Here is a 13,196-nt window from a genome sequence, read left to right on the forward strand (position 1 = left end):
CCCGGACCATATTCCTTTCATCTTTACACACGGTCAATCAATAATCTTCCATTAAATATTATTGGTGTTTCTCACTTGAAAAATTCATATTAATACCATAAAGTGGAAGTACAATTCATATAACTGGAGTAAATTTTAATGATCACTATGTCTGCCTGTTTTTGAATGAAATTATAAGACGAATATTGCTAGGTATCTTGCCTTAAAGTAAAAAAAAAAAAATTTAGGAAAATGCTAATATTATTTAAATATATACAAAACATTTTTCTAGTATGTTTAAAGGGAGTGTAAAGTATTTATTTTTAAGCATGATTAGCAGAAATAAGTTTTCAACTATTCTTGTTCTTCTTAACCGCAGCTCTTGTCATAATGGTCAATCATCTATACATAATATCTTTCTCAATTGAATATCTTTTATTTTATTACTTTTCTGAAAGTGATATTTCTATGCAATATTTTTTAAATTGAAGTGGCTCTTTTCAGTGATGTAAAAACTGTCTTCATCATCAGAGCACCACATACCTTCCTAATGGTTTTAATTTTTAATAACATAGTTACCTTCCTGGCAATTGTCTCAGTAAAAGCTCAGGGTTTTTCTTCTTATTGAAATAGGACCATAATCATTCGGCTTCAAGATGTTTTTTGAGTTTCCTGTGAAATGGAAGAAAAATATTTGGAGAGTCAAGTATGTTAAAAAAAGTACAATTTTTCTCCACACATCTTCCATTTTAGCTAGCTTATATCACAGAGACAATAACATATAGAAATGGTTCATTTCTAGGATTAGTTTACCAATTTATATTTTCTCAATGTCATTTTATTAATTTCAATTTCACTGGATAAATTTTTATTTCCTTTAACTGGTAATTGACAGAGAATAAGATAAACAAATAATTTTTAAAAAAAATATTTTTATTAGGAAGCCACAGTACACTTCATAATAAATCATAAGTAAAATTATGATCCATAAAAAATAAAATATAAATATAAAACGATTAATGTTGATATAGATATAACAGAAACATGTGACTAGATATGAGTAATGACACAAATAATATAATAGATAGTTTTAAAAATCTAAAACCTGATATAGCAAATTATTTTTATAGTAGGTTTGAAATTCTTAGTTGGTTAATTACATTCATTTTCTACTTGTTGAACTCATTTGGAAGATTACCATAAGCTTTTTAATGGATTATAAATAAGTTTTATCAACTTAACCATGATCATCCTGAAGAATATTGCGAACTTATGTTAATGACTATAATTTTTATGGAGGTTGTCAAAGCTTGATTATGATTAAGGAGTATTTTTCATATTTGATGATTCTTCAATTATTCTTGAATATATGACAATAAAAGCAGAAAACAAATGATGTATGATTAAATATAAAGCGCAAAAGGGATCCAAAATGTTTATTGTCATGGTAATGAACAAACCTTATATGATGTTTTGCCTCTATTTATTTGTGTTCTCCTTTGTTACATAGAACACATTACTTCAGAATGATGAGAATTTTCTGTACAAACATAGATTTTAAAAAAAAATTAATTCTTAGAATTATTCCAGAGAAAAAAATTACTCTTTTTCAAAATTGATAAATTACTTCAAAAATAATTACATTATACTATAATGACAAAATATAATGGTCAACACATCTATATTGATACATACATATGTATAAATCCAATTGTGATCCAATTTACTTAAAAAATATTTGTATATGAATTATCATTAGATATCTAAAACGATACCAATTTTATATACAATGTTAAAGCCCAAATAGAGCAAACTATATACATATTATTAGATGAAATACCTTCTGAGAGTATTACATATGATTAATATAATATCTTATATAATTTATCTATGATAATTTAATTATATTGTGTATATTTAACATAATAGAACCAGTAAAAATTATTTTTCTTGAAAAAGATCACATTCATCATACTTGAAATGTGACATTCCACACCCTGGTAAGTCAATTTCTTTTTTTTGGAAATAAGTGTTTTTGCATTAAAGTGCACTCAATACTTAACTAAAATAATGTGCTCACACAAGCAATTTATCAGTACCACAGCTAATCAGAAAAAATCACCCTCTTTTTTTAGAAATTAACATTTTCAGTTTTTTTAGCCTAATGTAAAATTTAAATTGGATTTACCAGGGTTTACTGTAGTACACCTCATTTAAAGTTTAACAAAAAATTATCTTTAGATTTAGTATAAAACCTCTCAGTCAGTTAGCATCTCAAGATACTATGATAAATACTTGATCATCTATTTTAACAACTTATGTTGATATGATGTTGTAGGCACAAATCAATATAAAAACTAATAAAGTGATTAGATATCAAACTTATAGCAATGGATGAGAATGAACATCAGATATGCTTTGCAATTTCTTTATTTGATTAGTCAAAGATTTGCTTTCAACTTTCATTTGTTCAAGATCAGCTGAAATCCTTTCCAAATTCGCAGTTATATTCTTACTTGATTCTATTTCAATCTGGAAAATTTATTTAATGACAAAGATTAATGATGTGCTAATTTTAATACAAAATAATTGAAAGTCATATTATAGTAATAGAGAGGTACTTATAATTTCAAATAAATTATGAATTTATAATTTTTTTTTTTAAATCTACGGTCAACTATAAACCCATCATTTAAAAAAAATTAAATCAAATTAAAAAAAATTATTTCAGTCCATTGGAAATCAAAAAGCTAGGAGAGCTAGAACAAAACTGAAGAAGGTGAAAAAATTAATAGCCTCAAAAGATGGACCACATGCCACCATGTTTTAACCCAGCAAAAATCAAATCAATATATCAAAAATTGTAGTTTTTTGTTTTTAGGGGAGGGCAGACATTTATAGTGATACACTGTTATATTAAAAAAAAAACAACTAGATTATTACACTGTTCTGCATGCAAAATGGCTTTCAAAATAAAAACAAAATCAATTACTACCAAAAGAATGTAAAGTACATGAAAAAAGTTTTATTATTGTTTAATAGATAAAAACATATTTAAGATTTACTTTCTGAAAAATAAAAAAAATCCAAATAAGTGTGGCAGAAATAAAGCCTTAACAGCTTTCACTTATTTACAGAAAATGTGAAAATTTGATTTTTTTTTTTCCAGTTTTTATTTCTCAGCGAGGATTCAGAGAACCAAGAAATAGAAAACTGCAAAACTAACTAAAGATGGGTTCTGATTCAAAGGAGTGTTTTGTACTTGTACAATCTATTGTGGAGTAAAATTGGAATGAGTTTTTACTTAGAAAAATCACTTAAAAATTAAGAAGGGTTACCAACATAGATGACTAATGTTTAATTATGAAAAAACAAAAGAAATGACCAACCTGCTCTTTGAGATCTGTTATTTCTCTACTTATTGTGCCTATCTCAAGAACTAATGATCCAATAATTGTACAATCGGAATGTAAAGTTGTTAACAGATTAAATGTTCGTTTTGAAAACTCATCCTTTTTAGTATTCTGAAAGTATAAGGAAAATAAAACGTAAAAACTGTTTACAGTAAAAAATTTTAATTATTGTTTAATTTTAAATTAATTAATTATTTTAAGAAATAAAAAAATTAGAAGTACCCTAAAAATTGTTTCTTCACAAACAGCAAAAAGTCTTTCAAGGCGCCCATTCAATGAATTAGTCTCTTTTTGAAGAGCTTTTGTATCTTTTAGAATTTTTTCAATTTCATCTTTCTGTTTTTTAATATTTCCAATTATCTCCATTATTCTACGAGTATATGCTGATCTACAAAATTAAAAAAAAAAACTAATATGTATCCATAAACAAAATAAAAATTCACTCCTAAACATTATATCTCACATGACACACTCACAAAATTTAATGTTTTACTCCCAAGTGAAAATGGCATATAGTTTGAATACATGAGAATGTCACCAATGATATTAAGATTACCTGAAGGGTCAAGCAGTTGAAGGTGAATAAGAAAAATTCTGAGACAGAGACAACTGAATTCAAATTATCTTTATCCACATCATGAAGACTGTATTGTCTCTTGGCACCTTTATTAATTCAGTTATAAGAATTTATGAGGAAGAAGGAAACATTAAAAATATATCGCATTACAATTTTATCGTAGGCAATAATTAGATTTTTCCAAGATGCAACAAATCACCTTTATCCACTCGACCCTTTGTCAATCTGAAAGACCCTCTGTCAATGGTGTAATGAGGTTATTAAATTTTTGTCATATTGCTTAAATCAAAAGTGTTTCTGTAAGTCTATGTTTCAATAAATATAAACAAACCTATTTATATTTTTAGGCAATTTATCATATTCTTCTTCAAGTTGAGCTATGATTCCTCTTTTGGCAACCAACTGCTTATTAATGACTTCAATTTTTCCTTTTAACTGCTTCATTTTATCATGTTCTTTTTCATTCTGACTCTAAATTAAAGAAATAAAAATTAACAAAAATAGATCCTAAAGAGTGACTTTAAATTAAAACAGTGATTAAAAATTTATTAAATTTTAGTTATGGACATTTAGGTAAATGTAACAATCAACCAGTTCATGAAAATATCTGATTCACATTTAAGTTGTATAACTGGCTAATCATTATAATCGACACCAAACATTAAGCAATCAACTTTGAATAATTATTTACCTTAGCATTTAGAACTAATAAAATTTATTTGTAACTTGATTTAATATTATAATTTAAGTGAGTAATAACTGGCAACTGAAACAGTAGAACAGATTGTTTTTCAATGGCTTGGAGGTCCAATAAAACCTGCTTGGTAAGGAAATATTTTTTCTAGTCAAGATTTAAACAATGTGGTTTAGCAATGGTTAATTTTTTATTTTATCGTTAGCAAGAAGGATGTTAATTGATAAGAATTTGGGATAAGAAAGAAAGTTTGTAACAGAAGGGTTGGTTCATAAAATGTCAGAGACAGACTTTCACTATCAGTCCCTTTGAGACCCGATTTGACAGTACCCTAACCAACAATGTGGGTTCTTGGGTATAAGAGCAGTGAGACATTGGAATAGACCAACTGACTACAGCTCTTCATAGTCAGCAGGATGACTAGGACCTATAGGTGTTTTTCTGAAATAGGTAACCCATAAAAATAGGTAACTATTTAGGAATACATTTGTGGAGTTGCTAGAAAATATTGTTTTGGTTCTTACTTCTTTATTAGCCATTTTGCTCTTGGCACCAATATATTTTTCAATCAATGGCTTTCTGTAAGATTCCCATTTTACTGATAATGAAAGTATTTTATCTGACATAAATTTAATAGATTCCTCAATTTTTCCAAGATTTTCTTCAGCCTGAGGAAGTAAAGACAATGCTTTTCCATGGAACTCAATTTCATAAGATTTTTCACCTGCAATTATTAGTTCTCTCTTACAATCTTCTTCAATCTATTAAAAAAAATAAAAAATAAATCAATACATTATACCATGAAATTAGTATTCAAATTATAGTTAAGGAACAGCTATAGCTAATTTCTTTCTTTTTTTTTTTTTCCTAAATTATTAAAAATGCTAGAATATCATTTAAATTTTACTAATTATAATTGATGTATTATCACACATATTTGGCCCAAAATCACTCCCAATAAAAATTGCAATTATGTACTGTGTGGGAATCTTTCCCAATGTAGAACAGGCTTTTGATCGAGTCTGGCACCTGGGACTGCTTTACAAACTCCGTAAATTTCTACCTCCTACATACTTTCTCATCATCCGTTCCTTTCTCATCGATAAATTATTCCATGTAAACCAACCATTCCTATTCATCCCTCTATTCTCAGTCCGCTAGTGTTCCTCAAGGTAGTATCCTCGGACCCATCCTCTACACCGTCTATACAGCTGACAACCCAAATAATCCTAACACTATCCTCACCATGTATACCGATGACAAATGTGTGCTTGCAGTTAATAATGACCCTTTAATTACTTCCCAAACTCTCCAATGCCACAGCCCTCGAAGATATTAATATTTTATCGGAATGTTTAATCGGAGATATTAATGTTTTATTATAACATAATTCTTGAATATGAAAATAAAAATTTGATACCACTCAGTAATAAAAAAGTATGACCAGAAACCAAAGAGATACTCCATAATGGAGAACTTTATAACAGACTGAAGTTTCTTAAGCTAAAGGTGATGTTACTATAACAAGCCAGACAAGAGATAAATGCTAAAATCTTTTGAACCCATTCCATCCAGGGTTAAAAAACAAAAAAATACATCATTAAATGCATCTAGACTCAAATTTGGGCTCACACATTACTGGTCCAGTGCTTTCCAAACCATAAAAGGAATAAATGGTGATACATTTTTGACTTACAGATAAATCTTCTATATATTTTGACGTATAAACACATTTTTTTAAAACTTGAAATTCTAATTTTAACTATAATACATCTTAAACTATTATTACAATTTGAAATATTATAAAATCCTCAAATATATCTAATCCCATAAAATACAATGAAAGGACTTTTCATATATAAATATTAAACACTGTCCTTATATTTTGTTTGTAAAATTACTTTAATGTACCTTATCTAAAATAACTTGCTGTTTTTTTATTGCTATCTGCAGTTCTTCAATATTGTTCCGCATTTTTTGAAGAGGGTCTTCATTTATAATTGGCTCTTTCTCAATAAGCGAGGAATTAGTTATTTTATCGGCAGTAGATGGACTACTATGGTCTATATTATTACCACTATTTTCAGAGCTAATGGAATTCAACTTGGCGCTTTCATCCTAAAAAATAATTTTAAAATCATGGTATAATAACTAATTTAAGGTTGTATACATATTAAAATTTCAAAGAAAATCGATATTTTATATACAATTCAAAATCAAGAAAGGCCTGGAAAAGTTAGAAAATAACAGGAATAGATTATGCACTACATACTACAAAAAAAATTTCAGATTTATTCTATTGCTTCGCTTAATCTTCCTAGATAGTTTCTTTAACTTAATCTGAACAACATATTTTTAGCAGAATCATATAAATATCAAAATGTTCTATAGCCTGTAAAATACTTTATTCAAGTTAAACATTTGTAATGTTAAAAAGGATTTAATTTTTATAAGAATACCTTTGCAAAAATTAAGGATTCCATCATAGTAAGCCATGTTTCTTCACTTCCGTTAGAACTAAATGCATTAACATCATTTTGTTCAAGGTGATTATAAGAAGCATCAGTAGATTTCACCTCACTTTTATTGAGTAACCCTTTAGCATTCATTACAATTGCAGAAGGCAGAAAATGATCTGGTTTTGTTTGCTCAGTAAGAAAAGGTACATTATGGATGACATGCTCTTTCCACTCTATCAATGAATAAAATAAAAATTAAATTACAAAATAACACATATATAAATAACATTATAATCAATGATTCAATGCAAATTACCAATAATACTGTTGTAACTTTACAGGAGGACATTATCTTCGTAATTCGAAAATGAAATCATGCAATTTTTTTTTACATGTTTATATGTAATGAAATATTTAGGAATACTTATATTTTATATTATGAATTATTTAGCATACTATTTTAATAGACAGAATATTAATTAGAACAAGATCTTGAAAAGAGAAGCTTGATTTGAATTTTTAGCAATATTGATACCTATGTCTCCCTTAGAATACTTATTCAAAATATTTTATATAAGATAATTTATGGTCCTTTTATTCTCAAATAACAGAAACATGCCTTTCTATAAATATTTTGAAAGAGGAGGTAAGAAGCCAACGAGTATAACTGACTATTGAGGCATTTGGTCAGAAAACATGGTGGTTGAAATTTTTCATAAATTGAAGTTTTTGAGATCATCAGCTTTTTTAAAGCTGATTTCATAAATTGTTGAAAAAAAAAAAATTAGAAAATTTGTTTTCTTTAGACAATAATGTTGATATTAAGTTATGGTAAGTGACTGTTGGTTGAGGATAAAATACTTTAATTAACAAACAATTAAACATTGTGAAAATTTTCATTTATACAACTACCATGTTTTACAACCGAATGCCTCAATTATGCAAATAAGAGGTTATTTTTTTCTATTAAAACTAATCCAGAAAATATTGAAGGAGGGGAGGACACCAGAAGCCTGGAAAACAGGCCTAATCTGTCCTATCCTAAGAAGGCCTCCAGATATGATTTCGGCAATTACAGAGACATAGCACTCCTTCAGGTGGCCCTTAATCATTATCATTTACCATATCCGAATTTGAATTTGCATCCTTGGAGTTGGTATATATACATTAGGGGAGTGGATGTATATATATTTAAAACAAATTTTACAATATGAGCATTCTTCTATAATGCCAATAAGGAAATTGGATGATTAACTGTGAAAAAAACCGGCTCATCTTTATTCCAATTTTAGTTATTGTTAATATTAAAGACTGTTGAGATGAACACATTTATTGTTAAAAAGATAAACCAATCCCCAAACAAAGATGCTTATAGAAGAGATCAGATAACAGTTAGGAACTAACAAGGAGTTAGTTTTAATAATTTTAACAAAAGTTCTGAAAAATGACACCAAAAATTATTAACTCATCAAAGCAGGAAAATTTCAAAATTATGAGCATATTGAATGAAAATCCAATTTCCGTATATTTTAGATGGATTTATTTACCCATTCTTCAATATTCAAGTAGTTAGCAAAAAAGGGCCAATAGGCCACCTTCTACACTTGAACTCCCACCATATTCAGCATTAGTTACTTTTTAGTAAAATCTGTAAAACCATGAGTTAAAATATTATGGCATAAATTTGTTATAAAATATTAAGACAGAAATACTTCGTTGAAACCGCAAGGGATAATAGTTGGATTTCAGTTTCAATATGAGAGACTTTCTAATTTAGTAAGAAGTCCGATTCCACAATCTATTTGGACACTGAAAGTGACATTTCAACCAGTATGTCAGTAATACTGATGATCTATCCTTTATTTAAATGCATTTTCTTTCTCTATTACATATTCAAAGCTACTATATAATTTTAGGAATCCCTTAATATATATAATATTATTACATATATAGTATATATTGTTAAATAAAACCCTTTTATGTATAATATATACATAATAAATAAGAAAATAGATGGATGCTAGTATTATAGATACCCTTAGGGCTTCCTTTTAATTGTATATCTGGAGTGATGATTCCAGTTTCAAGAGGAACAGACAAAAAAGGTACAGATAATGTTCTTTTCACAGATGTTTTTAAATCCAACCTTCTTCTAATTTCTCTACCTATATCAGTCATTAACTTGGAGACAGGATCAACTACAAAATAGTTAACATTAAGTATTAATTATATTTCAATTAACTGAAATAATACACTACTATAAATTGGTAAATACCATCAATTTCAAGTTGTTTTTCAACTTCTCTAGGCAGTTTTTCAATAAGGAACATAAATACACGCCTAACATCTCCAACATTTGAATATAAAAAGGTTTGATATCCAACATCACCATTATAACCCAGTCCCTGAATATTGAATAGACTAATTACAATATCACATAAAATTATTTCTTGAAAACCAATAGTTTAAAATATTACTTTGCATGCTTGTGCGATGGCACTGCTAAGGTGAAACCTAGAGGCCATATTCTGGGGTAGTTTATCTGAAATATCAATGTCAGGTTGAATAACTTTCAAACACCTAGCAGCAGCCTGAACAACCATTTCAGTTGAAAATTCCTCCAAACTTTGAATGTCCCCATCTAAATCACTAAGACAAAATGGTGTGTTACTAAAATCCAACAGCTGAAATAATTCTTTAAAACTGAGTAGTTTAAACCAATACCAGCCAATATCTTTCAAGGAATGAATAATTATCCTGTCAACTTCTTCCATAACAAGCACACTAGATGAAACTAACTTCATGTTATCATAGTAAGGAGGTTATAAGATGAGAAGGTTAAAAGTGGAAAGTAAGGTGATATGAAGTAAAATACAAAAACGCTGCAAATTATTACATCATACTATGGTTTATTGTTTTCATAAAAACTTAAGCTCGACTTACTAGTATACTTCATACGCTTTTGTATACGACATACTTGCCTGTAATAGTTTTAGTTTTGAAAAAACAACATTGGATTGTTTTTTTTTATTTATATAAGTATTGTCTTCAAGATAATGATTACAAAAAAATGTTTGTTCTCAATCTTCATAAATGAATGAGATATTGATGTATGAAAAATCTAATCGGCCACCATTTTGAAACAAAATAGCGAATGGTACTATCTGGTGCCGAGGATCATCGTGGGATTGACCTATGACGTTGGTGCTAAATTTAATTGAAAACCAGATTCACAGATTTAACATTTCCATTAATAACTATCTACTACCTATTTGCACTGCCTACCTCGTACCCGTAGGACTTGTCTACCAGGCTCGAACCCTGGAAAGCTAAGTTTCCATCCTTCAAGAATTTACGTCTTGTGGCGGTAAGACTCATCCTGTCCATTCATCTCCTATGAGCACGCATTGTCGAGGCCTTATGGTATAAAGTACTTCAAATATTCAATTGGAGTCATTACCAACTAACAGAACCACCTCAACAATATAAATTCAACTTTCATTCTCCAGTTATCAGGTACTTGTTAATTTAATTATCCAGACATATAATGTCATTATTAGTGTATATTTGTGCTATTTTTTTTTAAATAAGCCACTGAAGTTAATTGACAAGATTTGAAACTATTGATATGTAATGAGAGGCACCAGCTGGAATTTTTGAACCTAAAGTAATTTCTTTTGTCGGCACACCAAAGGAGCCCGATCGGCAAAATATTAAAAATAACGTACAGAGGTATGTAGATAATAGAGGGCATGCACTCCTGATGGTTTACCTGGGGATGGTTGACCGCGTAGGCAGAGGTAAACAGCTAAACAGCCAATATCACCCACCGGGGAACTTTAAAAACCTCGAGGGAAAATGCAGCGACCTCTGTCAAAGAAGAAAGCCGCCTTAATTTGAACATGAAAGGGAGGAAAAAGACCGACTTTCACCGAAGGTCATTGGACCTTCTCACCCCCTCTGAAGGCTAGGCAAAAGAGTGGGAACACATGAAGAGCCAATCAAGAGAACGGAGATCGAAATGGGGAGGTGTCAGACGTAGAGGGGAGAAAAGAAGCAAAAAGGGAGAGGAAGACCGTCGGGGGGATCAGAGGAAGGCCGTCGAGAGACAGTCTGGGAGGAAGACAGTCCTGGAAGAGGAGAGTTTGGAGGAAGGGAGAGCGGCTGACCAGTTGGAGGACAGAGGAGGAAGTCACACCTCGCAGGGATTCAGAAACGGCTGCCGGGAGGCTGCGGAGCAAAGCGAATATGGATGCTCCAACGCGACAACTGCCACATCGTGCTCGTTAAACCTATTGTAGACCTCATTATTTTTTTGAGCACCACGATCTCCCATTTATAAGTACTGGATTATAGATCCTTTTTTGTATCTTGCGTTCTACCATCAAGATTTTTTAATCACTTTCAAATTAATTGTCCAGATATCGGATCCGTAAGTCAAAAGTGGTGGAACAGGGATTTTGAAAAGGATGATTTTACTACACTGGGTCACTAAGAGTATTCTGAAATGCTATCTTAATGCATAGTACCAACGGTTGGCAATCAAAATCCTTCGTCTTATTTTTTTATACATTCACTGGTTATCTGTGAACCTAGATATGGGTATTGGGTTATACCGGCTTATCATGTAATTATTTCTTCTCTCACTGATAACCAAACTTAGTTTCTTCGTTACAGTCTCAGTTTTCAGAAAGGATTAGACAAACATCTAACGAAAATGTCCAATTTTTCAATCTGTTCTGTAAAAGCGATCACCATCCTATTAAATGTATGTTGAGCAAGAAGTTGAAATGTTGGTGTCATTGACAAGCTCTCATATATCACTCTGTCTTATTCTTCTTTTTAATGATAGTTTTTATGAAATGTTTCACAACACAAATCACTACTTCAGTGTTTAACTTTATCAAGCTAATAAAGTTGGCTCAAGATAATGAGACATACTGAATTGAATTAATACTCGTACATCCTAGTGCTTTGCGAGGTTAACTGTGACTCCTCCCCTAACCGTGTGGGAGAAACTCCCGAATTGAAGAAACCAGCGATAATGTTGTTTGTTTCCATACAATATGATTGTATGGAGTGCTGCATTGAAACGAGACGATTTAAAAATTAGAATGTTAATTAAAAAATTGATTTTTTTAATTTTCCATGTATAATTATAAAGTTCAAGAATACCCATTTGGTATATGATTAGAAAATAATTTTCTAAGCATTGCATTCGTGATACATACTCTATTGAATTTCATGAAAATGAAGTAAAAACCATGACGCGTTGGAATAAAATAGTCGCCATTATTATAAAACTCGTAGTAAAAAAGCTAAATTGCGCTGTTCACTTGTCCAACTATTCATTACAAACGATATGCTAAACTCTGCAGTTGTGTGGTCAATGATGACCGCCACCGTCGCCTCACTACAATTTAAAAGGCTCCCAAACTCACCTAAAAACACTACTGGACCTGCTTAATCAACTTAGTGTTTATAACAGTGGTTCATAACCCATGGAAGTCTGGAGACCACTGAGCCAAGGGGAGTCAACCTTGGGGCCCCCTTAAAACAATATTTGCTATTTACACACCCTCCGTAAGCTTAAAAGAGTATTTTGTGTAATTTTTATTGTACATTTATCAGTTAAAACCTTTCTGCTAGTACCTAAATATCAGGAAAGATAAACACATAACAATTCTAACAATAAATTCTCACAAAAAAATGTATTATTGAACTTTCCCATGACCAACCAAAGGCTTTCGCAGCCCATAAATGGTCCGTGGACCTCTGGTTAGGAACCACTCGTTTAAAGATAGTTTTTTTTTTTAGAATTTCACACTTCAATGATTATTCTTGAACTTTATTATTGGAAACTTAATTTATCATACTATTATTATATCCCGTTTAAAATATAATAAATTAGGCGATTTAAAAAAAAAAAAGGGTAAGTATCCACTGTAATTTTGGATACCCGTCAATTTGGTTCAAAACATGACTCATAAAGTATTCTTGATCTCTTTTATAAAAAAAAAAAAAAAAAAAAAAAAGCAATATGTAAAGTCAGGCGTTCTACCACAAAACTACCG

The 13,196-nt window shown here is 30.0% G+C and overlaps 1 protein-coding gene and 1 long non-coding RNA gene across 4 annotated transcripts; one reads left to right on the plus strand and one right to left on the minus strand.

Moving 5' to 3' along the window:
• Nucleotides 1-1,043: 1,043 nt before the first annotated feature.
• Nucleotides 1,044-12,630, minus strand: LOC106680027 (coiled-coil domain-containing protein 22 homolog). 3 transcript variants are annotated; one of them, XM_067052016.1, is made up of 11 exons: nucleotides 12,564-12,630; nucleotides 9,600-9,771; nucleotides 9,398-9,527; nucleotides 9,159-9,320; nucleotides 7,123-7,355; nucleotides 6,575-6,781; nucleotides 5,188-5,424; nucleotides 4,301-4,440; nucleotides 3,615-3,780; nucleotides 3,369-3,503; nucleotides 1,044-2,511 (listed from the first exon to the last, which is right to left on the minus strand). In XM_067052016.1, exons 2-11 carry the CDS (start codon nucleotides 9,723-9,725, stop codon nucleotides 2,362-2,364), a joined length of 1,686 nt encoding a protein of 561 aa, XP_066908117.1. In that variant the 5' UTR covers nucleotides 9,726-9,771; nucleotides 12,564-12,630; the 3' UTR covers nucleotides 1,044-2,361. The 3 variants fall into 3 exon arrangements, with proteins under 3 accessions (XP_066908117.1, XP_014274970.1, XP_014274969.1); XM_014419484.2 differs by lacking the exon at nucleotides 12,564-12,630 and adding an exon at nucleotides 10,408-10,747; XM_014419483.3 differs by lacking the exon at nucleotides 12,564-12,630 and adding an exon at nucleotides 9,847-10,042.
• On the plus strand, nucleotides 1,847-3,489 carry LOC136796908 (uncharacterized). The gene is made up of 2 exons (XR_010844696.1): nucleotides 1,847-1,979; nucleotides 3,149-3,489. It is a non-coding gene; the product is annotated as an uncharacterized lncRNA (long non-coding RNA).
• Nucleotides 12,631-13,196: the final 566 nt, after the last annotated feature.

This window comes from Halyomorpha halys, unplaced genomic scaffold, assembly GCF_000696795.3.
Source record: "Halyomorpha halys isolate HHAL.00 unplaced genomic scaffold, Hhal_1.1 Scaffold239.1, whole genome shotgun sequence".
NCBI classification, from domain to species: Eukaryota; Metazoa; Arthropoda; class Insecta; order Hemiptera; family Pentatomidae; genus Halyomorpha; species Halyomorpha halys.

What these genes read in the sequence shown, in the direction of transcription:
- LOC106680027 (XM_014419483.3), bottom strand. Translation starts at nt 9,926, where the DNA reads ATGAAGTTAGTTTCATCTAGTGTGCTTGTTATGGAAGAAGTTGACAGG. An exon ending in CCATCGCACAAGCATGCAAA is followed by an intron (nt 9,528 to 9,599) that starts GTAATATTTTAA and finishes TTCAATATTCAG; the next exon opens with GGACTGGGTTATAATGGTGA. An exon ending in AATCCTTAATTTTTGCAAAG is followed by an intron (nt 6,782 to 7,122) that starts GTATTCTTATAA and finishes ATTATTTTTTAG; the next exon opens with GATGAAAGCGCCAAGTTGAA.